Consider the following 24984-nt stretch of genomic DNA (forward strand, 5'->3'; position numbering starts at 1 on the left):
AGACGGGTGGAATCATGCAAATTTGTCCTTTTGCATCTGACTTACTTTCACTTAGCGTCATGTCTTCAAGGTTCATTCATGCTGTGACGGGGGCCACTCTTCCGTTGTGGTGTGCGGGCTTAGTTGCTCCCCAGCATGTGGGATCTTTTCCCAGATCAGGGACTGAATGAGTGTCTCCTGCCTGGGCAGGCGGATTTACCACTGATTCAGCTGGGAAGCCCTGCCCCAGCAAATTTGACAGTCAGCACTCCTCCTAGGTGGCCTACCTACACCTACCTAACAGGCAAGCCACTGAATTGCATGGGCATCTACCCTGTTTATCTTTCCCTCCAGAAGCCTGATAGAGGGCCTTGCTGATTCTGACAGAGTCAGTCCTGGTGTTCTGGTGAACCCGCTTGACACTCTTGTTTTAAAAGCAAATAAGCCTGTGACCCAGCAGTTCTGCTCTGGGATAATGACCCAAGGGAAATGAAGGTGTATGTCCATACAAAAACTTGGACAGAAGTGTTCATAGCAGCATTATTCATCATAGCAAGAAGTGGAAACAACTCAAATGTCTCTCAGCTGAAGAATGGATAAACAAAATATGGTATATTTATACAATAGAATATTATTCAGCGATAAATAACAAGAATAAAATAGTGATTGATGTGTGCTACAACATGGGTGGACCTTGAAAACATTACCCTAAGTGATGGAAGCCAGACCCAAGAAGTCACATATAGTGTGATTCCATTTATATGAAATGCTGAGAATAGGCAAATACACAGAGACAGAAAGCAAGCTGGTAGTTGCTAGAAATTGAGAAGAGGGGCTGGGGAATGACTGCTGCAGGGCATGGAGTTCTTTTCGGGGTGATGAAAATGTTGAGGAGTTATTGATAAGTGGTGATGATGGTTCCACAACATTGTGAGAATGCTAAAAACCACTGAGGTGTGCAATTTAAACTGAGCCACCATAGCTCAGCTGGTAGAGACTCCGCCTGCAATGCAGGAGACCCCGGTTCGATTCCTGGGTTGGGAAGATCTGCTGGAGAAGGGGTAGGCTACCCACTCCAGTATTCTTGGGCTTCCCTGGTAACTCAACTGGTAAAGAATCCGCCTGCAATGCGGAAGGCCTAGGTTCAGTCCCTAGGTTCAGAAGATTCCCTGGAGAAGGGAAAGTCTACCCACTCCAGAATTCTGGCCTGGAGAATTCCATGGACTGTATAGTCGATGAGATCGCAAAGAGTCGGACACAGCTGAGCGACTTTCACTTCCACTGAAATTTAAAAGAGTGAATTTTGTGGTATATAAATTGTATCTCAATAAAGCCGCTATTTTCAATGTTGGAGTTATTTTTAAAAATTACGTATTTATTTACTTGTGACTGCTCTGGGTCTTCATTGCTGTGCTCAGGCTTTCTCTGGTTGTGGCAAGCAGGGGCTACAGGTGCTCGGGCTTCAGGAGTTGTGGTACACAGGCTTAGTTGCTCCAAGGCTTGTGGGATCTTCCTGAACCAGGGATTGAACCTGTGTCTTCTGCACTGGCAGGCAGATTCTTAACCACTGGACCACCAGGGAAGAATGATAAAGCTATTACTATTTTTTTTTTTTTTAAGTTAAAAACCAAGAAAATAAGGGCAATCCCTGAATCACTTTTAGGGAATCCCTGGCAATCACGGCTTCCTAGTTTAAGTGCTCACAAACCATCTGTTGATAATACTAGATCCTGAGCTAGTCCATCTGTGATTTATAAACTCTGCCTGCTTCCTGGAAACCCTGGCACACCTGGAAACCGCACTGGAACACCTGTCTTGTCCTTCAGGGTTCTTGGAGCTTCCAGGCGACTCATCTGTGAACTCATCTTGCAACGTGATCCTTCCAGCCAAGAAGGTGGGAGTCCAGGGGGAGCACAGAGCTGCCTGGAGGAGGTGGCATCTGCTGAGGAATGGAGGGCAGACAGTACTATCGGAGATCAGAGGAAGGGGGGCAGCTCCTTGGCTCCGGGGGACAGGAAAGGCCACTGAGGAGGACGGGGTGGGGGTATGTTGTGGGTAGGAGGGATAGCATGAGCTGGCCACTGTGGCTGGAACACAGCACGCTGGGCAGTACTAGGCTTCATCTCCAGCAAGACCACGTGGGCCTCAAAATACCACCAGCCCACACGGTTAGATTTCTGGATGCCCACAGGCTATGTTGCTTGGCTGGGGGTGTGGTGTGGTTCCCAACAATGGTGGTTTCTTTTGTGGAATTGAGGGTGGGCAGGACAGTCAAGAAGTCTGTTTTTTTGTTTGCTCATTCAAGCATTTAATTTTTTTTAACTGTGGTAAAATATACATAATGTTTACCGTCTTAACCATTCAAGTGTTGAGATCACCATATGTTCACATTGTCATGTAACCATCACCACCTTCTATTTCCAGGACCTTTCCCTCATCCCAAACTGAAACTCTAAACCATGAAACAGTAACTCCCACCCCCTTCCCCCTGGTCGCTAGTAGCTACTCTAGGAATTCTGGAAATCTCATATAAGTGGAATTATGCAGGTTTGTCTTTTTGTGTCTGGTTTATTTCAGCCTTAGCATAATGTTCTCAAGCTTCATCCGTGTTGTAGCATGTATTCAGTTCAGGTGCTCAGCCGTGTCCGACTCTTTTTGACCCCATGGACTGCAGCACACCAGACTTCCGTGTCTACCACCAACTCCTGGAACTTGCTCAAACTCATGTCCATCGAGTCAGTGATGCCATCCAACCATCTCATCCTCTCTTGTCCCCTTCTCCTCCTGCCTTCAATCTTTTACAGCATCAGGGTCTTTTCCAAAGAGTCAGCTCTTCGCATCAGGTGGCCAAAGTACTGGAGCTTCAGCTTCAACATCAGTCCTTCCAATGAATATTTAGGGTTGATTTCCTTAAGGATGGGCTGATTTGATCTCCGTGCAGTCCAAGGGACTCTCACGAATCTTCTCCAACACCACATTTCAAGAGCATTAATTCTTCTGCACTCAGCTTTCTTTACGGTCCAACTCTCACATCCATACATGACCACTGGAAACACCATGGCTTTGACTGTATGGATCTTTGTCAGCAATGTATAGAATTTCATTTTAAAAATAATTTTATGTATTTATTTTTGACCTCGCTGGGTCTTTGTTGCTACAAGGGTGTTCCCTGGTTGCAACCCGTGGGCTTCTCATCGCAGTGGCTTCTCTTGATGCAGAGCCCAGGCTCTTCAGTGCTCAGGCTTTGGTAGTTGCTGCCCGTGGGCTCAGTAGTTGTGGCTCTGGGGCTCAATTACTCTGCATCATGTGCAATCTTCCTGGACCAGGGATCAAACCCATGTTCCCTGCATTGTCATGTGGATTCTTATTCACTTCACCACCAGGGAAGATCAGAATTTCATTTTTGAAATGGAGAATAATATGCTATTGTGTGAATATATAATATCCCATTGTATGGATATACCTCAGTTTGCTTATCTGTTCATCCATCAGGGGATTCTGGGGTTGTTCCCACCTTTGGACTGTTCTGAATGGATTTGATTTTAAAGCATGATGTTCATACCATAGCAACAAGGGATCTCTGGGAAGTGGAGAATAGGATGGATTTGCTGGGAGAAGAGCCAGAGAGTCTGTGAGAAGCTCCATAATAGCCCAGGTGTGTAGAGAAGGATGCTGGGGGTGGGGCTGGGTGGAGTGGCTGGGGCAGAAGAACAGAGGGTGAGGAAGGCTCCCACGGGGCTGACCCAGGCTCCCAGGAGTACAGGGCAGGGCCAGGATCCCTGCTGTGGGGAGGCTGGGGTTGTTTCTGGCTGGGGGGCTGGGGGCACCGTCAGCAGAAGCGCTGGCTCTGTGTCAAAACTTGGCCAGGAGTATTGTGCCGAGTCCCGGCTCACCTGTGACATCAGGGCGTGACCATTCAGACCTGGGGACTGGATATCTGTGAGCCGGAGGGCAAAGCGTGAAACCAGAGTGCCAGGTCGAGAAAGCAGCTTCCAGAGACAGGAGACCTGCAGATAAGAGGAGAGGTGGGTGGAAATGGGGTGACGGGGACCCCGGGACTGGTGACCGAAGGAAGCTTCCAGAACCGTCAGTGTAATAGAGTGGGTGCATAGGGTGCCTTGTGGCAGCCCTTAGGTTGTCCAGTGTTAGGAGGTTCCGTGGATGTTTGTTGACCAAAACAGGGAAAAATAAAGGTAAACAGGCATGTTTTTCATCCTCAGGAAACTTACAGCCTAGTTAAGGCATTAACAGATCTGAAAACACTCCTGGAATGCAAGACCCACTTTGAGTCGGATCCTGCAGAGGGGTGTTAAAAGAGAGGCAGGGGACCCTTCCAACGCAGTGACCCTGGTGGGCACTGCAAGGCAGGAGTTGTTTAAGTCGTTTTTCAGTTAACTAAGGCCAAAAGCATTTCGCATTTGGTAGATTAACAAGTGTCTTTTGGTCCTGGCCGTGGTCATCCCTCACCAGCATCCTTCATTTGACCCCACAGGTATGACGCTGGAAGGGATGGCTTCATTGACCTGATGGAGCTGAAGCTGATGATGGAGAAGCTGGGGGCTCCCCAGACCCACCTGGGCCTGAAGAGCATGATCAAGGAGGTGGACGAGGACTTTGATGGCAAACTCAGCTTCCGTGAGGTACCTGGGTCCTGCTGGCCCTGAGCCCCTGGAGGGGGAGAGCCCCTGAGAGGACCCGCCGATTTACCATCCCCTGGACTACACAATGGCTTGGGCCCCTCTAGAGAGCTGCTTGGATATTTAACCTGCAGTTCTGCTTTTTAACATATTTTTCAGGAGCTAGTGAACCACAGTGCTGGCATGAGAAAATGCTCAGCAAGCAGTTTGAAAATCACTTTGGGTAGGATAGCCTCCTCTGGGTAAAATAGTTAGTGTTGAGAAATCTGGAGGGATGTTCACCAAAACATTCATAGTGAATGTCTGTGGGTGTAAAGTTTTGGTGGTTTTTAGTTTTACACTTTAAAAATATATTTAAACTGTGAATTTTTATGTTGTTGTTGTTTATTCGCTAAGTCCTGTCCGACTCTTTGCAAACCCATGGACTCTAGCCCGTCAGGCTCCTCTGTCCATGGGATTTCCCAGGCAAGAATGCTGGAATAAGTTGCCATTTCCTTCTCCAGGGGATCTTCCTGACCCAGGGATCGTACCCTCGTCTCCTGCTTCGTAGGTGGATTCTTTACCACTGAACCACCTGAAAAGCTCATTAATTTTTATAATAAGCATTTTAAGGTAGTTTTTTTTTTAAAGCCATTATACAAAGGGTCTTACTCTCTGCCCCTGAACCTTCCCCTCCAAACAAGTCCAGGATAGGTTTTTGGTCTTTGAAGCCCTGAAATTGTGGGCATACAGATATCTTCCTCAAAGGGTACATATAGATTCACCTGATCTCCCAATGGGTGAAAACCTCAGCCATTTTTATTTTGGGAAATAAATCTCAGGGCCACTGGGTTTCTTCCACGGCAGGAATGCAGCTCCACAAGGAAGGGAATTGCATGTCTTGTATGTTTGAGTTTTATTGAAAGGTTTTTAGATATATCCATGACCTGGCGACATAACTTTGTCGACATAACAAAGTTATGTTGCCATAACTTTGGCGACACCATCCAGGCTGAAGGTTTAGACACTAGCCCAGCTGCTGTGGTCTCGTTTTCAGTCGTGTCTCTTTTGGGACCCTCGGAAGCTGAAAGAAGAGCGGATAGTCCTTGTCTTCTGGTCTTTAACCTTGATTATTCCAGAAACAGTGGAGTGCTGGCTGGTGAAGCTTTGGAGGCACTGCTGGGGAAAGAACTTCTGTGGCAAAGTTTTAACCTCTGGGGAATGGAAATCGAGGGTGCTTAGACGTCTGTGCAAGTCGCCGATTGAAAATCCCTCCCCTCTGTTTTACCCAGGAGCCTCCCGCATGTGCCCCTCGCTGTCTCCAAGATGCTCAGTTAGCCTTGGGTTAGCTGCTGGTTTGGCCATTTCGATCAGAGGCTTGGACATTTCCAAAGGGTTTCGTTGTGGGTACTCAACCCACCTACAGGCCTTCAGTGGTGTTCACGTTCAGTCCTTTGTCAATTCAGAGCCCCACTGTGGCCCCATCTCTAGGAGTCACGCCCAGAGGTACAGATTTGGAAGTGTGGATGCGTTTGCCATTAATACTCCACAGCCCAACTTCCTGCTCTTAGGATTTCACTCTGCTGATATCCACCCATGTTGTAAGCCACCAGTGGGCTGATGCCGAGTGTGTATAATGAAAAGAGGTGTACATTCCAACTTCCATCTTCCACACAGAGCGGCACAACTGGAACACATTATTTCTCAGCCTCAGTTTTTATGTCCTTAAAATAGGGCTGTTAACAGTTTTTTTGCTCAGGACTGTTTTGAGGACAAAGTTCTCTTTCTATGCCTCTATCAGTTAGAATGCTTGACTGTTAGTGACGGAAAGAGGATGCTAACTAATTTAAACAAGAAAAGAACAAGCGACTCTTGGTTCACATACCTAGGAGATGAAGAAGTGAAAGTGTTTTAGACACAAGTAATCAGGGATTTTCTCTTTCTGTATCTTGACTGTGCTTTTTTCTACATCCTTTCTTTCCAAATAGGGTGTTGTCCCTGGTGCCTGCCAAGATGGTTGCTGGCAGCTCCAGGCTACCTTGCCCTAAGGGATGCAGGGCTACTTCATCCCAGAATCCACAGCACTCTCAGAAGAAGGCTTCTGATTGGCCCTCATAGGGGTATATGCCCACCTCCTGGGCCAATCATTGCATCCAGGATACTGTGATTGGTTAGATCCAGGTCATGTGCCACAGGGCATCATAGTCAACAGCTCCACCACCATCATCACATGGCAGGAGCTGCTAGATAGACAAAATGGCTCATTTCTATAGTGCCTTCCTGACCTGACACTTAGTAGATGCTTGGTGAGTTTATATTCCCTTTATTTTTCTTTGAATTAACTTGACTGAAGTGAGTTACATCCAAAGAAAAGCCCTTTGATACAGAAAATATGTCTCCATTAAGCACCAGTTTGCTACTTTCCCCCAACGTTCAAGGGAATTGATCTTTCTTTTAAACCACTTCTTTTCCAATTATGAAAATAATATGTGCACATTTGGGGTATTTAACAAAATGGCACACATGGAGCCTTTAAAAACGATGATCTAGGACAGTGTTTGATGACCAGAGGACAAATGTTGACAGTGTGAGAAGCAGGAACAAAAGCAGATTGCCAAACTGTGTGTAAAAGATAATTGTTCGCCTTTATAGTTTATGTACATGTACAGACAGGTAGGAGAAGTCACAGGACGCACTGGAGTTAGCAGTTCTATCTCCATAGCTCTGGGGATCTAGAATCGGATTCCAGGCACTCCCCACCTCAGTCTCCTTTGGAGGCAGACAGAGAGCCCTTAATATCTTCCTCCCTTTTGCTTGCAGTCCTTACTAATTCCATTAACATCTGTCTCAAAGAATTGCTCTAAGACCAGACGTGTGGTGGTTTTGTACAAAGGCTGGATAAGGGGTTTACTAGATTACCTGTCAGTTCTGGGAACTGGGTGGCTTCCCAGATGGTGCAGTGGTAAAGAATCCACCTGCCAGTGTAGGAGACCCAGGTGGGAAGATTCCCCTGGAGGAGGGAGTGGCAACCCACTCCAGTATTCTTGCCGGGAAAATCCCATGGACGGGGGAGCCTGGCAGGTTACAGTCCATAGGGTCTCAAAGAGTCAGGCACAACTGATCACACATGCACATGCATGCACAGCATACATTGGGAACTGTAGGTCTTCTTTTCTCCTCCCACCCTACCCTCCCTAAGAGGGTCCATGGCAGCCCTGGCTGTCCTGGGTTGCTGCCCTGTCTGTTTACGGTTGATTGGACCGTGGGTGGACCCCTGGCCAGACTAGGTCAATTGGATTCTGTATCTGGGAATTTGGGGCTGAAGTACGGCACAGTGGCCCTGCAAGGGTAATTCAGTGTGGGGTGGCCATTTTCTACCATGTGGTCCAGACACGAGCGCTCGAGAGAGGATGTGGCCTCCCTGTCTTGAACACTTTGGCTCTCCCCATTCCAATCTTCATCCAGGCCACTGTATTTTGCCCTTGGCTTTTGAGATAGCCTATTTGTATAATGAATACCTTCTTTTTGCTTAAGCCAACAAGTGTGTTTCTGTCACTCGCCACCTCAGAGCTCTAACTAATGTGGGGAAGTGTTTGCATCACCAATCAGAGCCACGGAGTTAAAAATTCCCTTAAATTCATCACAAGCATTTGCTAGCTCATGTCTGAAACTGCTTTTTAGCTTTGTGAGTTCTCTCTGTTTCTTTGTTTTCTACTTCTCCTTCCCTCCCCCCTCTTTGCTCAGAGTCACAGCTAGGACACTTTCCAATTCTCTACAACATACCAGTCTTTGTGGACTATAAATAGGAAGACAAACAAGGCTGGGCAGTTGGAGAAATTGTCATTCAGGGGTTGGTGATTGTGATACATTAAATGGGAAAGTCTGGCGTGCTTTATGAAAGGCTGGAGATTTTCGAGTTGAGCTGGATCTTTTTTCTTTAACTGGCTGGGGCAGGGAGAGCCCTAAGTTATGACAGAGCTGCTTGTGGTCACCTGTGAGCTGGCAGAGTTAAGAGTGAGCACACGTGGCTGGGATCCACTCAGGGGAAAGGACTGTTGAGGAACTTGAAGCCCTTCTGTTGTTGCTGTTGTTTAGTCATTGAGTCAAGTCTGACTCTCTGCAATCCCACGGACCCTAGCCCGCCAAGCTCCTCTGTCCATGGGAAGTTCCAAGCAAGAATATTGGAGTGGGTTGCCATTTCTTGCTCCAGAGGATCTTCCCAAACCCTTCTGTAAACACCAACATGGTCATCTCTGCTGCAGAGTAAGAAAAGTGAGTTTCGGAGAAGAGACTCCCCAGCCCCAGGTCACTAGGATTGGTGCTTGGCTGGGGGCGGTGCTCTGTCTTTCCTAAGCTGTCTCCCTGGGAGGGAGAGACGACCTGTTTTGTGTCTGCCTTGTGGAGAATTGGGGAGGAGGGTGGCTTCTGTAACTAAGTGCTTTAAGGATGCGTAGGTGACCGAGAGATGGTTGGGTGTTGTACTCTTTCCCTCTGTCTGAGGCTCACATGTGCAGGGCTCTTAAGTCTCTTCTATGAGAGCCCGCTCACCACCATCCCCCAGCCCCCTTGTCCCCCATCCTCTTCTTGGGAGAACCTCTCCTCCTTCAACAGGCTTGACTTCCATGTCTTCTCTGGAGCCGGTGTTCTGGCTCTGAGAGTCTGACGCAAACTGAGTCTTTGCCGGCCTCTAGTGAGAGAGTTTGAAGCTGCAGGTGGGTGACCGTGGCATTTCTGTCGAGCCAAGCTGACCACAGTGGCAGCCTCCTCCGTGAAGCTGAAAGTGCTGCAACATCTTGCTTCACCGGTTGCTTTGTTTTTGGTGAAGTCCACAGTGGAGTTAGGACCCTCAAAGCAAGAATGACAAAGAAGGACTTGTTGGCAAGGCGTTTTGGGGTGGTGATGGTGGAAGCTCGGATTTTCACTTAATGAAACATGCTTCCCTCTAGGCGGTAAGAGACACTCAAGTCGGAATTTGGAAAAAGAGCATTGAGGTTGTCTTACCTCTTACTCTGCTTTAGAAAATGCTCTTTCCTCTTGGGGAAGACAATCTTTAGAGGAAAATTGAAATTTCCCTTTAGGCATACATATTGTGTGTGTGTGTGCGCGTGTACTCTCAGATGCTGTCGTGTCTGACTCCTTACAACCCCATGGACTGTAGCCCACCAGGCTCCTCTGTCCATGGATTTCTCCAGACGAGAACACTGGGGTCAGTTGCCATTTCCTCCTCCAGGGCATCTTCCCAACCCAGGGACCGAACCCACATCTCCTGCATTGGCAGGGGGATTCTTTACCACTGAGCCACCTGAGAAGATCTATTCTTTTCAGATGGATAAATTATGGAAGTTGGATAGAAGCTGTTTGACAAATAAATTCACAAAAAAATTTTTAAGTAAAAAAAGCCATAAAACTGCCTTGGGGTGATGGAAGAACATGCAAGGGTTGAGATAGAGCAAGGACACTCATTCAGGTTGACCCATTTGTTTATTTAAAAATGTATTCTCCAGAGTATTGTATGTATTGTGTTCTCTTAGTAGAGACTGACTTTAAAGACAAATTCATTCAGGTCACATTCTGAATCTTCAGGAAGACGATGGATTATTCAATAAGTGGTGTGGGGATTACTGACTAACCATGTGGAAGAAAATAAGGTTAATGATCAACTTCACATGACAGATCAGAATAAATTTCAGAGATTAAATATTTACATGTTTTTTTTTGAAAGAGTCCTAAAAGCTGTAGACAAAAACTCAGGTGATTGTTTCTGTAACCTTGGTAGCAAGGAAGAATTTTCTAAGCATAACACTGGTGAGAGAAAAGCAAAGATTGATAGCTTTTGAAAAAAATTTTCACCATAAACAAAATTGAAAGGCAAATGACAGAACTAAAGTAGAAAACACCAAGAAAGGTAAATAGTTTAACATCAAAATGGGACACAAATGGGAAGTAGGAATGGTTTTTTAAAATATCAGAAATATTAAGTTATTTAGTTTTAAAAGTAGTGCATACCAGTCTACTGGACTTTTTCTTTCATGGCTGTTAAGCAGGATGTTGCCAATTTTTTGCTTTTATGGATAGAGCTTCTTCTTAAACCATTTTATGTAATGTTTTTATGTGATATAACATTTATGTGCATGTTTTAAGGGATGGATTCCAAGAAGTGGAATTAATGATTGGAAGGGTGAAAGCATTTTATTTTTGGTAAATATTTCCAAAACACCCTCCAAAAATTTTGATTCAGGTTACACTCTCATCGACATGAGGGTGCCCCTTCTCCTACATCCTTGTGGGAAGATGGGCCCTTTTTTAAAAAAAAATTTATATGTTTGTTTGTTTATTGGCTGCAGTGCGTCTTCATTGCTGCACGTGGGTTTTCTCTAATGTGGCCAGCGGGGGCCACTCTTTGTTGCTGTGTGCGGGCTTCTCATTGCCGTGGCTTCTTTTGTTGTGAAACACGGGCTCTAGGGCGAGCAGGCTTCAGCAGTTGTAACTCCTGGGCTCTTAGAGCACAGGCTCAGTACTTGTGGGCCTAGTTGCTCCTTGGCACGTGGCATCTTTCCAGACCAGGATCAAGTCGGTGTCCCTTGCATCACAAGGCGGAGGCTCAACCACTGGACCACCAGGGAAACCCCTTGTTTTGTTTTTTTGACTGTGTCTCGAGGCATACGGGATCTCAGTTTCCCCGACCAGGGATCGAAGCTACATCCCCTGCAGTGGAAGCATGGAGTCTTAACCACTGGACTTCCAGGGAATTTCCCCATGTTTTCAGTGTTGACAGTGTGATAAGGGAAAAAAATAACTTGTCACGTGGACACGTGGGCACCATTTGTAATAGGCGTGGCTGTAATGACTGCAGCTCGGGTCAGAGGGGACTGTTATAAATCTCTCGGTGATGTTGACTTTGACCCTTACCAACCTTCCCCTGCAGTTCCTGCTCATATTCCACAAGGCCGCTGCGGGAGAACTGCAGGAGGACAGCGGGCTGATGGCGCTGGCGAAGCTTTCTGAGATCGATGTTGCCCTGGAGGGCGTCAAAGGTGCCAAGGACTTCTTTGAAGCCAAGGTAGGTGCCTCCTTCCTGCGTGGCACAGTCCGTCTGTCCCTGCAGCCTGCCCAGCCGAGCTCCCAGCCGGCGACCAGCTCATCAACTCCCCCAGGACAAGGGAAACGGCGATCACTTGAGCATGTGAGATTGCAAGGAAAGGAGAGTGTGTGTCTGTGTGCCATCTGACAATTAAAAACGAATGGGAAAATGGGAAAACGGCAAATGCGTTGGATCCTGGTTTCAGATTTTTTAAAAAATTTTTGACTGTGCTGGGTCTTCATTGCGCCTCGGGCTTTTCTCTGGTTGTGGTGTGCAGGTTCTCACTGCACTGGCTTCTCTTGTGAGGAGCACAGGCTCTAGGGCACTCGGGTTTCAGGAGCTGCAGCACGTGGCCTCAGTAGTTGTGGCTCCCAGGTTTTCTAAAGCACGGGCTCAATAGTTGTGGTGCATGAGCTTAATTGCTCGGCAGCACGTGGGATCTTCCCAGACCAGGGATCAAACCCATGTCTCCTGCATTGACAGGCGGATTCTTTACCACTGAGCCGCCAAGGAAGCCCCTGATATCAGATTCAAACAGGCTTGCGGGTGCAATGGTCCCAGACAGCTCTGGAGCCAGACTTTCCTAGAGAATTCCTCTCTACCCCAAACCACACGGATTATCTGAATGGCTATCTCCGTGTTTGTACCTTAGACACCTGTGTGTAAACAAGTGACTAACGGGCCCCGAGGAGGCTGCCTCGTTGGCTTGCTCTGGATCCGAATTGTTGTGTGCAGCATTGACGATGCCATGAAGCCGGGAAGGATTCTGCAGCGCGGGGTCTTGGAGCCCTTCTGGGTGCTTCTGTTCATTCATGAGTTCATACGGTCATTGAATGTTTCTGGAGATTTTATCTCAGGCTGGGTGCTGTCGTTTTCCTCTCCACAGAGCACACTGGCAGAAAGAGAGATCAGGAAAACACTCCAAATTTCCCTCTGCAATTGAGGGTGGGGCTGGGGGGACGGGTGGGAGGGGTGCCGTGGATAAGACCGCCTGGGTTCACCTTCTGCCTCCTCCACTTACCTGTCACCTCGGTGCCTCCGTTTCCTCATCTGTACCAGGGAGTTGATAATGAGATCGCCACGAGGATGAAATGCTTCCTTGCGTCTGAAGCGTTTAGCAAGTGCCTGGCTCACTGACCGCACTCCATATATGATACGAGCTGTTGGGCCTCCCTACAGCTCCAGCCAGGGGCCAACCCCTTGGAGTGGTTGCTTAGTCTTCCTGATCCAGGGACCAAACTCACATCTACTGCACTGGCAGGCAGATTCTTTACCACTGAGCCACCATGGAAGCCCCACCTCTCGTGGAGCTTTGGCTTATCCCAGGAGTTTCTTTGCCCAGAAACAGCGTGTCCTGGGTGACACAGCCCAGCCTGTTCAGGCCTCAAAGCCCAGCACTCTCTCTCCGCAGCTCTGTGATGCTGCGTGGAGACAAGAGTCCAGCATCTTTCTGCCAGGCAGACCCTTATCCATCGCGCCACCAAGGAAGTCCCTGCCTCAAGGATTTTATCCTTCAGAGACCCTCGTGCCAATGTACACAGATGTATAGACAAAGCTTTTCATACAGTTGGTTGGTAATGGAGGAGAACTGAACATAACAGAAATGTCTGTGACCCGGGAATTGAGTCCACTGTGGTTCACCCACACATTTACACATACGATAGCTTTGAAGAATGAGATGCAGCTGCATTTACGTTTGGTCGTTGTTCAGGGCCTCAGTCGTGTCTGACTCTTTGCGACCCCGTGGACTGCAGCACGCCAGGATTCCCTGTCCTTCACCATCTCCTGGAAGTTGCTCAGACTCATGTCCATTGAGTCGGCGATGCCATCCAACCATCCCGTCCTCTGTCATCCCCTTATGTGTGGACAGATGTCCAAAGTGAATTAGGCAAAACAGTATGCTTGAAACCCAATTTTGTGAAATAGTAAATACAACCTGGACAGCTTTGTATCAAAGTATTAGTAATAGTGATGTCAGAAGGACTGACTTTTTAAAATAATTTTGTGAGGCTTTATAATGTCTGTGCGTTATTTTTACAACCGGGAGAAAAGATGAAAAGAATAACAATAAATTTTTTTGAACGTGCTCTGTTTATACATCTGCCTCCTCACCCACAGACTCAAAGGCAGAGTAGGTGTGTTGCCTGTGTAATTACAGTGCCTGGCTAATAATGGCCCTCAAGAAGTGTTGGCATGAATGATGAATGGAGGAAATCATTGCCCGAATTTGGGAGAAGGCCATAAAGGAGCTGACATTCGTGACAGATGTTAAAAGATGAATGGGGATTCACCTTGTAATCAGGGAGGAGAAGGCGTTCCTGCCGTGGGAACTGTGAGAGCAAGGCTCTGAGGCATGGGGTGGGGAGGGGCTGGAGGCTGGCCCCTGTCCGTACTCGACACAGCTGGACAGGAAGCTCTGGGCTCCCCTGAGGGTCAGGCTTTCCCCAGCCTGTGGATCACCAGAATTATCTGCTGACCAGCTTCCCAGACCTCACCCAACTTTCCCCGGGCTCTGCGGGAGGATTCGGTGCATGGCCAATCTTGGAGAGCATGGCCTTGCTCTGATCAGCCTTGGGTACAATGGGGACAGACTTGCCTGGGGAGAGACTGGACTCAGGGAGGCTCTGTAGACGCCTGGAGAAGAACTCCAATGAGGAGTATGACAGTGGGCTGGGAAGGAGGTGGGGATGAATCCCAAACCCTCCAGAGCTCTCAGTGTTGGGACTTCTCTGGTGGGCCTGTGGTTAAGCCTCTGTGCTCCTAGTGCAGGGGGCATGGGTTGGATCCCTGGTCAGGGAACTAAGATCCTGCATGCTGCACACTGCAGCAAAAAAACAAAAACAAAAACAAAACCCCAAAACTCTGTGTTCACGACCATGTGATTGGAGGTGGAAAGTAAAAAGCGACAAGATTATTGGAGCTGTGGGGCCAGGGGTTGGTGATACCAAGAAAAATCAAAACAGGACCCCTGTCCCTGAATGTGAATGGTTTAGGGAGGAAAAGTGATAAGCTGGGTTTGACTGTCAAGTCCGAGGTGACTTCAGGCAAGGGAAAGACCTGCCCCTTTATCTGAAGGGCACACTGTTGTTTGCTACTAGCTTTTGCTCAGTCCTGTTGGACAGAACTTAGCCACACCCCGTTAAATGGGAGACTACAGAATGCCTTTTTTTTTTTTTTTCTTTCCTGGGGATCCTTGTGCTCAGCTGCAATTCTGCTATTAAGGAAGACAGGCATACTAGATACTATAGTCATGGAATAATCTCTTCCACCTTGTCCATTCCTGAACTGACTCCTGACAAGGGCTGCAATATTGTTACTTTGATGGGCTCCTCTCCTTGAGCCCAGGGGTGAGGCCAGTCTTCCCTAGGCCCTTGGGCCATGTGCCAGGGAAGCATCTCATAGACAGAAAGCGGGGGGCAGGGGAGGATGGTTGTTTCATGGACAACCAGCCACACAGACCACAGGCACTAGCTTCACAGGATACAAACTGAAACCTGAAACTAGAGGGAATTGACCAAGGGCAGAACATCATGGCGACTAGAGTGGGAAAAGAAATAATCAGAGACACAAGGAAACTCTGGAGAAATGCTGATATGGAGGACAGGAGCAATTTCAAGAGGAGACTGAATCAGATGAGGTTGGGGCAGAGGTGTTGGGTCTAGCAAATGGGTCAGTGGAGAATTTTGACAGATGAGGTTCACTGTGGAGAGAGGGCAGATTGTAATAGGGTAAGGGGTAGGTGGGAACTGGGGAAAGGGCCCTGATAGCTGGCTTTTTTGTCTAGAAGGTTGGCAGAGGAGGCCTAGACAAAGTGGGGATGGTAGCTTAGGATCAGGAAAGAAATTTTTTTTTTTTAGCCTAGAGAAGATAGATATCGGCATGTTTCTAGGTCACAAGGAAGTGATCCAGGGGAGGGAAACATAAAGAGTGGAATGATTGACAGGACAAGTACTTGGAGATCATAGAATGGAGAGGAGAGGTGGAGGAGAAGGACCTCAAGTAAAGTAATTGCACAGGTCCCCAACCTTCCTCTGACCTTGCCAGGAATGGGCAGGTGGGATGATTAGCAAGCATGTGAGTGTTGATGGTGACCCTCTGCTGACCACTTCAGATTACACAATCTAATCTTCATACAAGCTCTCTGCAGGTAGGTGTTATTGACCCACTTTGCAGATGAGGAGACTGAGGCTTAGACAGTGGTTTGTTGATCAATGTTTAACAACTGGCTCTCTGGACAAAGTGTGTATTTTATATATGTATAAAATACACACACAGACACACACACAGACACACACACAGAGACACACACACAGAGACACACACACACAGACACACACACAGAGACACACACACAGAGACACACACACAGAGACACACACACAGACACACACACAGAGACACACACACACAGACACACACACACAGACACACACACAGACACACACACACACAGACACACACACACACAGACACACACACACACAGACACACACACACACACATATATATGGGCTTCCCTGATAGCTCAGTTGGTAAAGAATCCACCTGCAATTCAGGAGACCCCGTCTCGATTCCTGGGTCAGGAAGATCTGCTGGAGAAGGAATAGGCTACCCACTCCAGTATTCTTGGGCTTCCCTTGTGACTCAGCTTGTAAAGAATCTGCCTGCAATGTGGGAGACCTGGATTCACTCCCTGGGTTGGGAAGATTCCCTGGAGAAGGGAACTTATATTTTTAGTTCTTATATATAAGAAGGCATATATATGTTTAATATATATATGTTTATATATATAAGTTTATTATATATTTTGCTGATAAAAAGGATACATAACATGCAATGTACAAATAATAATATACACTATTTTTATTGTAGATTTCATATAGTCTATTTTTTAAAAATGGCGATGGTTTAGTTGCTAAGTCGTGTCTGACTCTGGTGACCCCATGGATTGGGAACCTACCAGGCTTCTCTGTCCATGGGATTCTCTAGGCAAGAATACTGGAGTGGGTTGCCATTTCCTTCTCCAGGGGATCTTCCCAACCCAGGAATCGAACCCGGGTCTCCTGCATTGCAGGCAGGTTCTTTACTGACTGAGCTACAAGGGAAGTCCGAAGAGCAAAGTATTTTAAAAATACTTTTTAAATTTATTGTGTTGTACCGGGTCTTCATTGTAGCATGGAAACTCTTAGTTGCAGAATGTGGGATCTATTTCCCTGACCAGGGATTGAACTCTGAGCATTGGGAGCTCAGAGACTTAGTCACTGGGCTATCAGGGAAGTCCCCCTTATAGGCTATTAATTCTTTTTTTTTGTTGTTGTTATCCCAGGATGTTTTTTATTTTTATTTTATTTTATTTTATTTTCCATTTATTTTTATTAGTTGGAGGAGGCTATTGATTCTTAAAGAATAACTCCTTGATTTTTGCTGGACTCTTATGTCTGTAGGCAGTCTATGATTGCAACTGACAAAGGAATGTAGTTCCAACATGCGTGTTGGGTAGTATTTTGTTTAATTTATGAGAAAAAAGTGAAAAGACGTGTCAGAACTTCATTCATTCCTCAATGATGTGAGCAACATCTTTGCTGAATTCGAAGTAGGTTTTAAATATTGGGAGAACAGTCTTTCCATTTTGGAGCTATTTATAATGTGAAGGCTGCAGACGCTACACATGTTTACATTTAATCCACATTTTTTACATTTTTCCATCACTTTCTTAAGATTGTCTAGACAGTCACTGAAACAATAATCAAACCCTTGTTTGTAGCATTGTTCTTCCAAGGTGTGAATATTCCTCCTGAGATTGCTTTCGAGCTACCAACAGAATGCCTTTGAACATGGAGTTGGGACAATTCATGGTACCAGGTCATCATACATGATTTCCACCTTAGAGATGTGACAGACGTAGATAACCTTGAGGATACAGACAGTAGTAAAATGTAACACAATCACCAGAAAATGATGACTTTTAAGTATGTATTACCTTTGCTTGTAATATAATTTTATTGTGAAAGTATATAAATCTAATTTTTAACAATGGCTATATTTCACAACCAGCTCATAAAATTCCTGAAAATCAAACAATTGGCTTGCAAGCAGGTAGCAGCCGGTACTTCTCTGGTTTCAGAGAGGTTCAATGAATGGCCCAGGATCTGCTTCCTGCCCACCCTGAAACACAGGGAAAGGGGGAGGGATGAAGAGGGTGGGAGAGGAGTCCAGAGTGGACAGACCAAATTCCTCTGTTTTCTAAACAAGGGGGGAGGAGATGGACCGCAGAGTGACAGGGTCCCTGGAGACTGCGGTCATCTGGATGACCACTGTGGGGAAAGAGCTGGGAGGAGGGCAGAGCCTCAGTGAAGGACCAGCCCAAACTGGAAATCCTCACTCCCAGTGGGTCCTGGTGAGGCTTCTAAGAAAAACACATTCTCAGCCTACAAGCAGACAAAGGCCTTGGCCCAAGGGTGGCCGAAGTGTCTGGCAGAAGTGCGGGTCCTGGCAGTCGGAGGTTATGTGACGGTTGCTGCTGTGAAGATTGTTTAGGCATCTGTTCTGGGTTAGAAAGTGAATAAAGGCGAGGCCCACGTTAGGAAATAGGAGCTAGAACCCAGGTCGCAGGATTCTACAACCATTAGGGATACTTGGGGGAGGGGCTGGGTAGACGACAGTAACCTCCAACTTGGACATCTTGCCTTAATCAAGAAAGAGCAGTCTCTGAGGACTCTGGCATAGGGAGCCAGGGGTGAGAACTGCTGGGTCAGAGCAGGGCCCCAAGGTCCTGAGAAATACCTGGGGGGACGTTTGGAAAACATAATTTCCTTGACCCTATCTCTAGGGAGTTGGATCCAGAAAGAGTAAAAACATAATACGTACTGCCAATTGGTAATTTCATTGGTATTTGGCTTCAGAAATGGACCCTTGTGAAGTAAGTACAGGGAGGGTTTGAAAAGGGTATTATAATTTTTCAGTGAAATATGAGATTCTGTATTGGGCTACCATGGATGTGGTTTTCCCAGGTGGCACAGCAGTAAAGAATCTGCCTGCCAGTGAAGGAGATGCGGATTTGGTTCCTGGGGAAGATCCCCTGGAGAAAGAAATGGCAACTCACTCCAGTATTCTCGCCTGGGAAATTCCATGGATAGAAGAGCCTGGTGGGGCAGCAGTCCATGGGGTTGCAAAGAGTCGGCCACGACTTAGCGACTAAACAACAACCATGGATGTAGTGAAATGAAAATCAGAATGGACTAAATAAAAAGCATTGTAGGGAATGGTAACTCTTAGCTGCAGCACTGCAGGGAAGTGAATGAGTGGACCAGGGGGTAGACTGATGAGACAATGAGACAAGGGAGCTGCTGCTGCTGCTAAGTCGCTTCAGTCGTGTCCGACTCTGTGCTACCCCATAGACGGCAGCCCACCAGGCTCCCCCGTCCCTGGGATTCTCCAGGCAAGAACACTGGAGTGGGTTGCCATTTCCTTCTCCAGTGCATGAAAGTGAAAAGTGCAAGTGAAGTCGCTCAGTCGTGTCCCACTCTTAGTCCCATAGACTGCAGCCTACCAGGCTCCTCCGTCCACGGGATTTTCCAGGCAAGAGTACTGGAGTGGGGTGCCATTGCCTTCTCCAGATAAGGGAGCTAGTGACAGAGAAATCAAGGAGATGATGCCCACAGGTAGAAGTAATGAAAGATGATGATACATCAATTTAAAACCATTAAAGGCTCCATAAAGAAACTCATAGTTACAGAAATCAGATTTGGTAACCAGAGGGGAAGGAAGTTGGGGGACAGATGGGAGAAATGGATGAAGAGAGTCAACTCCGTGGTGATGGGTGGTAATGAGACTCACGGCGGTGATCACTTTGTAGGGTATACAGATGCTGAACTATAATGCCGTGTACCTGAAACTTACATAAAAGGTTATATCACAGTCATTCTCTAAAGCCATCATGAATCTGATTACAAAATCAGATAAAAATAACACCAACCAATTCATATATCCACCTAATAAATATCGCTGTAAGAATCCTAAAACATTAAGGAATGGAATGCAATTATAATATTTGAAATTTATGTTAAGATGGCAGGGATAATTTTTTAAATATACTCCTCATAGGTAGGTTAAATTAGAAGAATGTGACCATTGCCATCAGATGTCTCAAGGGCATTTGGTGAAGTTTAATACACATTCATAATCACACATTTGAAAATAAGAAAATATGCTCTTCAACATAAGAAGATTTGCTTTCTTTATAAATATTAGGGCATTCTATAAGGCAGTAACATTAACTAATGTATACAAGTGCAGGAATAAACAAACCAGTTAGTGGGATGGGATAGAAAATAATAAAAACTGATCTCCTTCATGTGGGAATTTAGTATATGGAAAAGATAATTTTCAAATCAGTGGGAAAATAATGGGCTATTCAGTAACAGGTGTTGAGACAATTGGCTCTCCACTTAGGAAAATGAAGTAACTCCCTCCACTAGGCTCCCTCACCAAAATAAATTGCAGGGGACTTCAAGAGCCAGACGGGAATATGAAAACAAAAAAGTATGAGAGGAAATTACAGGAAAATGGGTTTAGAACCAGGGTGGCATAGAAGAACTTCTTAAACATGATATAAAGTACAAAAGCTGGAAAGGAAATAGGTGAACTTTTTGATGACATCAAAATTTAAATGTTTGTATGACCTAAGGTACCTTGAAGTAAAGAGACAAACAAGAGACTGGAGGAAATTAACTGAAAAATATATATCTAAATTATGTAAAGAATTGCAGATTAAAGGGGAAAAAAACATTAGCTGAATAAAATGGGCAAAGAATATAAATGGGTAGTTTATCAAGAAAAGAAAGAAAGAAAGAAAATGAAGTTGCTCAGTTGTGTCTGACTCTTTGCAACCCCATGGACTGTAGCCTACAAGGCTCCTCCATCCATGGAATTTTCCAGGCAAGAGTACTGGAGTGGTTGCCATTTCCTTCTCCAGTTTATCAAAGAAGAAATAAAAGAAGGTGCCAGTTTTTCTTCCACATCAGATTGGCAAACAGGAAAAAGGTTAATGATAAGCATTGGTAAGGTTATGGGGAAAGGAGCCTTGCATTTCATGATGGTGGGGTACAGACTGGAGCAGCTCTGTGGAGGGCGATCTAGCAGTTTTTATTAAAAATAGTGTACACCTAAAGATGGGATGTTCCTGGTGGCTCAGGGGTAAAGAATCTGCCTGCCAATGCCGGAGATAGGGGTTTGATCCCTGGGTGGGGAAGATCCCCTTGAGAAGGAAATGGCAACCCATTCCAGTGTTCTGGGCTGGAAATCCATGAATAAAGGAGCCTGGCGGGCTACAGTCCATGGAGTCACAAAGAGTCAGACATGACTTAGCAACCAAACAACACCACCTAAAAATATCCCTTTGCTGCAGGCAGATTGATGCAATCCCAGTCAAAATGCCCACAGGGAGCTCATTTTGTTCTTGACTTCCCCTAGAACTAAAGTATACCATTGTGAAATTAAAGGTGGAAAGTAAGTAGAAGTGGGCAATAGAAGTGGGTGTGGATATGAACAGTATCCCGGGACTCCCCTGATGGTCCAGTGGCTAAGACTCCACGCAGGGGGCGCAGATTCGAACCCAGATGAGGGAACTAGATCCCACATGCTGCAATTAAAGACCCATTACAGCTAAATAAATAAATATTAATTTTAAAAAGTATCATGAACAAGCTAGAAAAAAAGAAAAAGCCCAGGTGGAATAGGCAACCGCAACAGATTGGAAGGAGCATGTGTAACACAGAAGCAAGTAAAATGACGCTATCCTCGCTGTTAGAAAGCAAACACGGGAAGACCGCGGGCAGGGAGCATTGGTTCAGGGGTCCTGCTTGCAGCGGGGCCGGGGTCCCGGGCCATGTGGCTGGAGACCGCCGAGTTCTGTTTGGTGGGCTGCTCCCGCTCCAGGCGTCTCTTTCGTCTCTCACTGTTGATCTGCCCTCACTGTTTCTCTGCAGGTCCAAGCCTTGTCCTGTGCCAGTAAGTTTGAAGCGGAGCTAAAAGCAGAGCAAGATGAGCGGAAGCGGGAGGAAGAGAAGAGGAAGGTCCGCCAAGCAGCCTTCCGGGAACTCAAGGCCGCTTTCAGTGCTTAGCGGGGCTGACCCTGACCTCTGAGCACCGCTGTGCCTCACAGATGCTCTGGGGAGAGCTGGCCAGGCACCCTCACCCCTGCTGACCCTTTGCCCCAACCAGCCTCCACACCCACCACCCAGTGCACACTCCTTGGCCTCGTGGGGTGGCGGGGGCGGCTCTCATACCCATTTGGGAACCCCTCCCAGAAGGTCCCACTGCCCCCTCAAGTCTCTCTCCTGCGTGCCTTCCTCCACCCTTCTCTGTAGCCTGAACGTGCCTCCACTTGGCAACCTCTGCTTGTTCCTGTCTCTTTACCCCTCCCCAACAAAGAGTGGTCTGTTGTGTTAATTCATGCAGATACTACTTTCCTTGGTGGTCCTCAGAGGAGAGAGTCGAGGGAGGCCAGTGATGTTAACAACATCCATTTCCCTGGGTCATCCTTTTCTGTGTCTCTCCTTTCTTTCCCATCCAGCCTCCTTGTTCTCATTCTTCGCCTGATCCTGCCAGATGCTCCCGCATCTTCTGTCCTTTGGTGATGTGAGGTTTAAGGCAGGCCAGGCTGGACCATAGCCTGGTCCCTCTCCAACAGTGGGCCACAGCATGCTGCTGAGGTGACAGGAAAGAGTGAAGAGACGGGGGATTCTGGTCCTCCCCATCGCCTTTCTCCTGTCCTTGGCGTTCCTCTTAGGTCCCTCCCTTTTCCTTCCCCTCTGCACTTCTCAGCCTTTCCCCCCTTCTCCTAAATACTGTGCTACTTAACCGTAAGAATGAGAGAATGATTATAAATAATATTAATGAGTAGAAGAATTCTTATTAATTCTGACTCGATGCAAATTATATTACAGTAGACCCTTGCCGTCGCCGAGTAACAAATCCAGAGTCTTTCAGAATCTGAAAAGTTATGACCATCTTCACCATCTAGCCAGTTCCCAACATCTGCTCTAAGGTGTTCAAAATGAAGCTGTTCTTCAGCACAAATTTGTACATGTTATGAGTTCTTGGGATTGCTCCCAGATATCAGGGGTTTGTTGTACTTGATAAAATAATTTCTAACGTCATATTTATTTCTTCCCTTTTTTAACTGCTGTCTTTACAATGAAGAAAACATCTGCATTTTTACCTTACAGCTATTCTTTTTAAATAAACGGTGCAAGTGGGCTTAGCCATCACATCCGCGTGCCTCTTGTCTTCTTTGAATTGGAGGAGAGGGGAGGATGTTTTCTGTGTGGGCCACTTCCAGTCCAGGCTCCTGTTTGACACTGTGTCCCTGAAGTAGTGTTAGAAGTGGTCACTGTGGGACTTCCCTGGTGCCTCAGAGGTAAAGAATCCACCTGGCAAATGCAGGAGACATGGGTTCGATCCCTGATCCAGGAGGGAGCTAAGCTCCCTGGAGCATCTAAGCTCATGCGCCACAACTACTGAGCGTGTGCTCTAGAGCCCCGGAGCTGGAGAGCCTGTGCTCTGCAACAAGAGAAGCCACTGCAGCGAGAACCCCACGCACCCCAACTAGAGAGGAGCCCCCTGCTCGCCGCCATGAGAGAAAAGCCTGTGCAGCAGCGAAGACCCAGCACACCCAAAAATAAATAAATTAAAAACAGACAAACAAAAAAGTGAAGTCTAGAAGTTTGATTTTCCCTCCAGGGCATTCTCAGTAGGAAGGTTGTCTGTCCACTGCCCTTCCCTTTCCCATCACTGAGGATTCTTTCAGCTGCAGATGAAATCTATACCTTAATTTCTCTTGCTTCCTAGACCCCCTGAAACTCTGATGAGGGCCAGTGACCCCTTGCTCCCATCTATAATTCCACGGTATATGGCGGACCTAAATATGGTAAGGACCCCTGGCCTAAAAGAACACCCTTGGCTCCCCGGGGAGGACAATTTCTGTTTCTATACAAATCCAAGACCTACAACTCTGTGGCATCATTTTTCCATGGAAGGTCACCCCACCACCTCCATGTTGGAGGAAGTAGACATGGAAAAGGAAATGGAGAAAAAGAAATGGAGAGGAAAAAGGAATGGAAAGACTCTCGCCATATAATCCAGCAATCATGCTTTTTGGTATTTATCGAGATGAGCTGAGATCTTTTGTCCACACAAAAACCTGCACATGAATGTTTATGGCAGCTTTATTCATAGCTGAAAACTTAGAAGCAACCAAAGTGTTCTTCAACAGGCGAATCATTAAACTGTGGTCGATCCATACAATGGAGTATTAATTCAGTGGTGAAAAATATTATTCAGTGTTAAAAAGAAATGAGTTATCAAATCACAAAATGACATGGAGGAAACTTAAGTGCATATAGCTGAGTAAAGGAAGGCAATATGGAAAGGTTACATCATATATGATTCCAATTATGTGAAATTCTAGAAAAGGCAAACTTATGAAGACGGTGAAAAGATTAGGGTTATCAGGGGTTGGGGCGGGCAAGAAGGGCTGAATAGGGGATTTTTAGTGCAGTGAAACTTACTCTGCATGTTGCTGTTGTCTTAGTTGCTAAATCATGTCCGACTCTTTTGCAACTCTGTGAATTGTAGATGGCCAGGCTTCTCTGTCCATGGGGATTCTCCAGGCAAGAATGCTGGAGTGGGTTGCTATTTCCTTCTCCAGGGAATCTTCATGACCCCGGGATTGAACCTGTCTCTTGCATTGGCAGGCGTGTTCTTTACTACTGAACCACCAGGAAAGCCCACATGATGCTATAATGGTCATAATACATTTGTCAAAACCCATGTAGAAAATATATAACAAAGAGTGGGACCTAAAGTTACTATGGACTTTATTTGATAATAGCATGTCAATAGGAGCCCATCGGTTGTAACAAATGTACCACACTAATGCAAGATGTTGATAACAGGCAGAATCGGAGGGGGAAGGAAGAGAGGGGTATGTGAAACTTAAGTTTCTGCCAATGTTTTCTGTAAACCTAAAACTGCTCCAAAAAATAAAGTCTATTAATAAAGCAAAGGAAAAGGAAGGAAGGAAGGAAAGAAGATAACAGTGTAAATACTTCAAATGTCCATTTCCTTCTGTGGACTTCTAGGCCCATGTAGGAGCTAAGACCTCTTGTTTGCAAATGATAGAAAATGAAACACAAAAGGACTTATGAGGGAAACAAGGACACCTGTTGGGTTATGGGACTACAAAGACCAGGGACAGGTCTTCTCTGCCCCCTCTTCGTCATGAAGTCCTGTAAACAGTGTTGCCTT

General features: G+C 46.4%; 1 protein-coding gene across 1 annotated transcript in view; it reads left to right on the forward strand.

Moving 5' to 3' along the window:
• The window catches only part of EFHD1 (EF-hand domain family member D1), a 44646-nt gene extending 21700 nt beyond the window's left edge, over positions 1-22946 (forward strand). Inside the window, exons 2-4 of the mRNA XM_043877634.1 lie at positions 4472-4619; positions 11521-11655; positions 21663-22946. Of these exons, the coding sequence (XP_043733569.1) occupies positions 4472-4619; positions 11521-11655; positions 21663-21797 (418 nt within the window). The 3' untranslated portion in view covers positions 21798-22946. The remainder of the gene's footprint in view (positions 1-4471; positions 4620-11520; positions 11656-21662) is intronic.
• The last annotated feature ends 2038 nt before the right edge of the window (positions 22947-24984 follow it).

The sequence above is a fragment of the Cervus elaphus genome, chromosome 20, assembly GCF_910594005.1.
Source record: "Cervus elaphus chromosome 20, mCerEla1.1, whole genome shotgun sequence".
Lineage (NCBI taxonomy): Eukaryota > Metazoa > Chordata > Mammalia > Artiodactyla > Cervidae > Cervus > Cervus elaphus.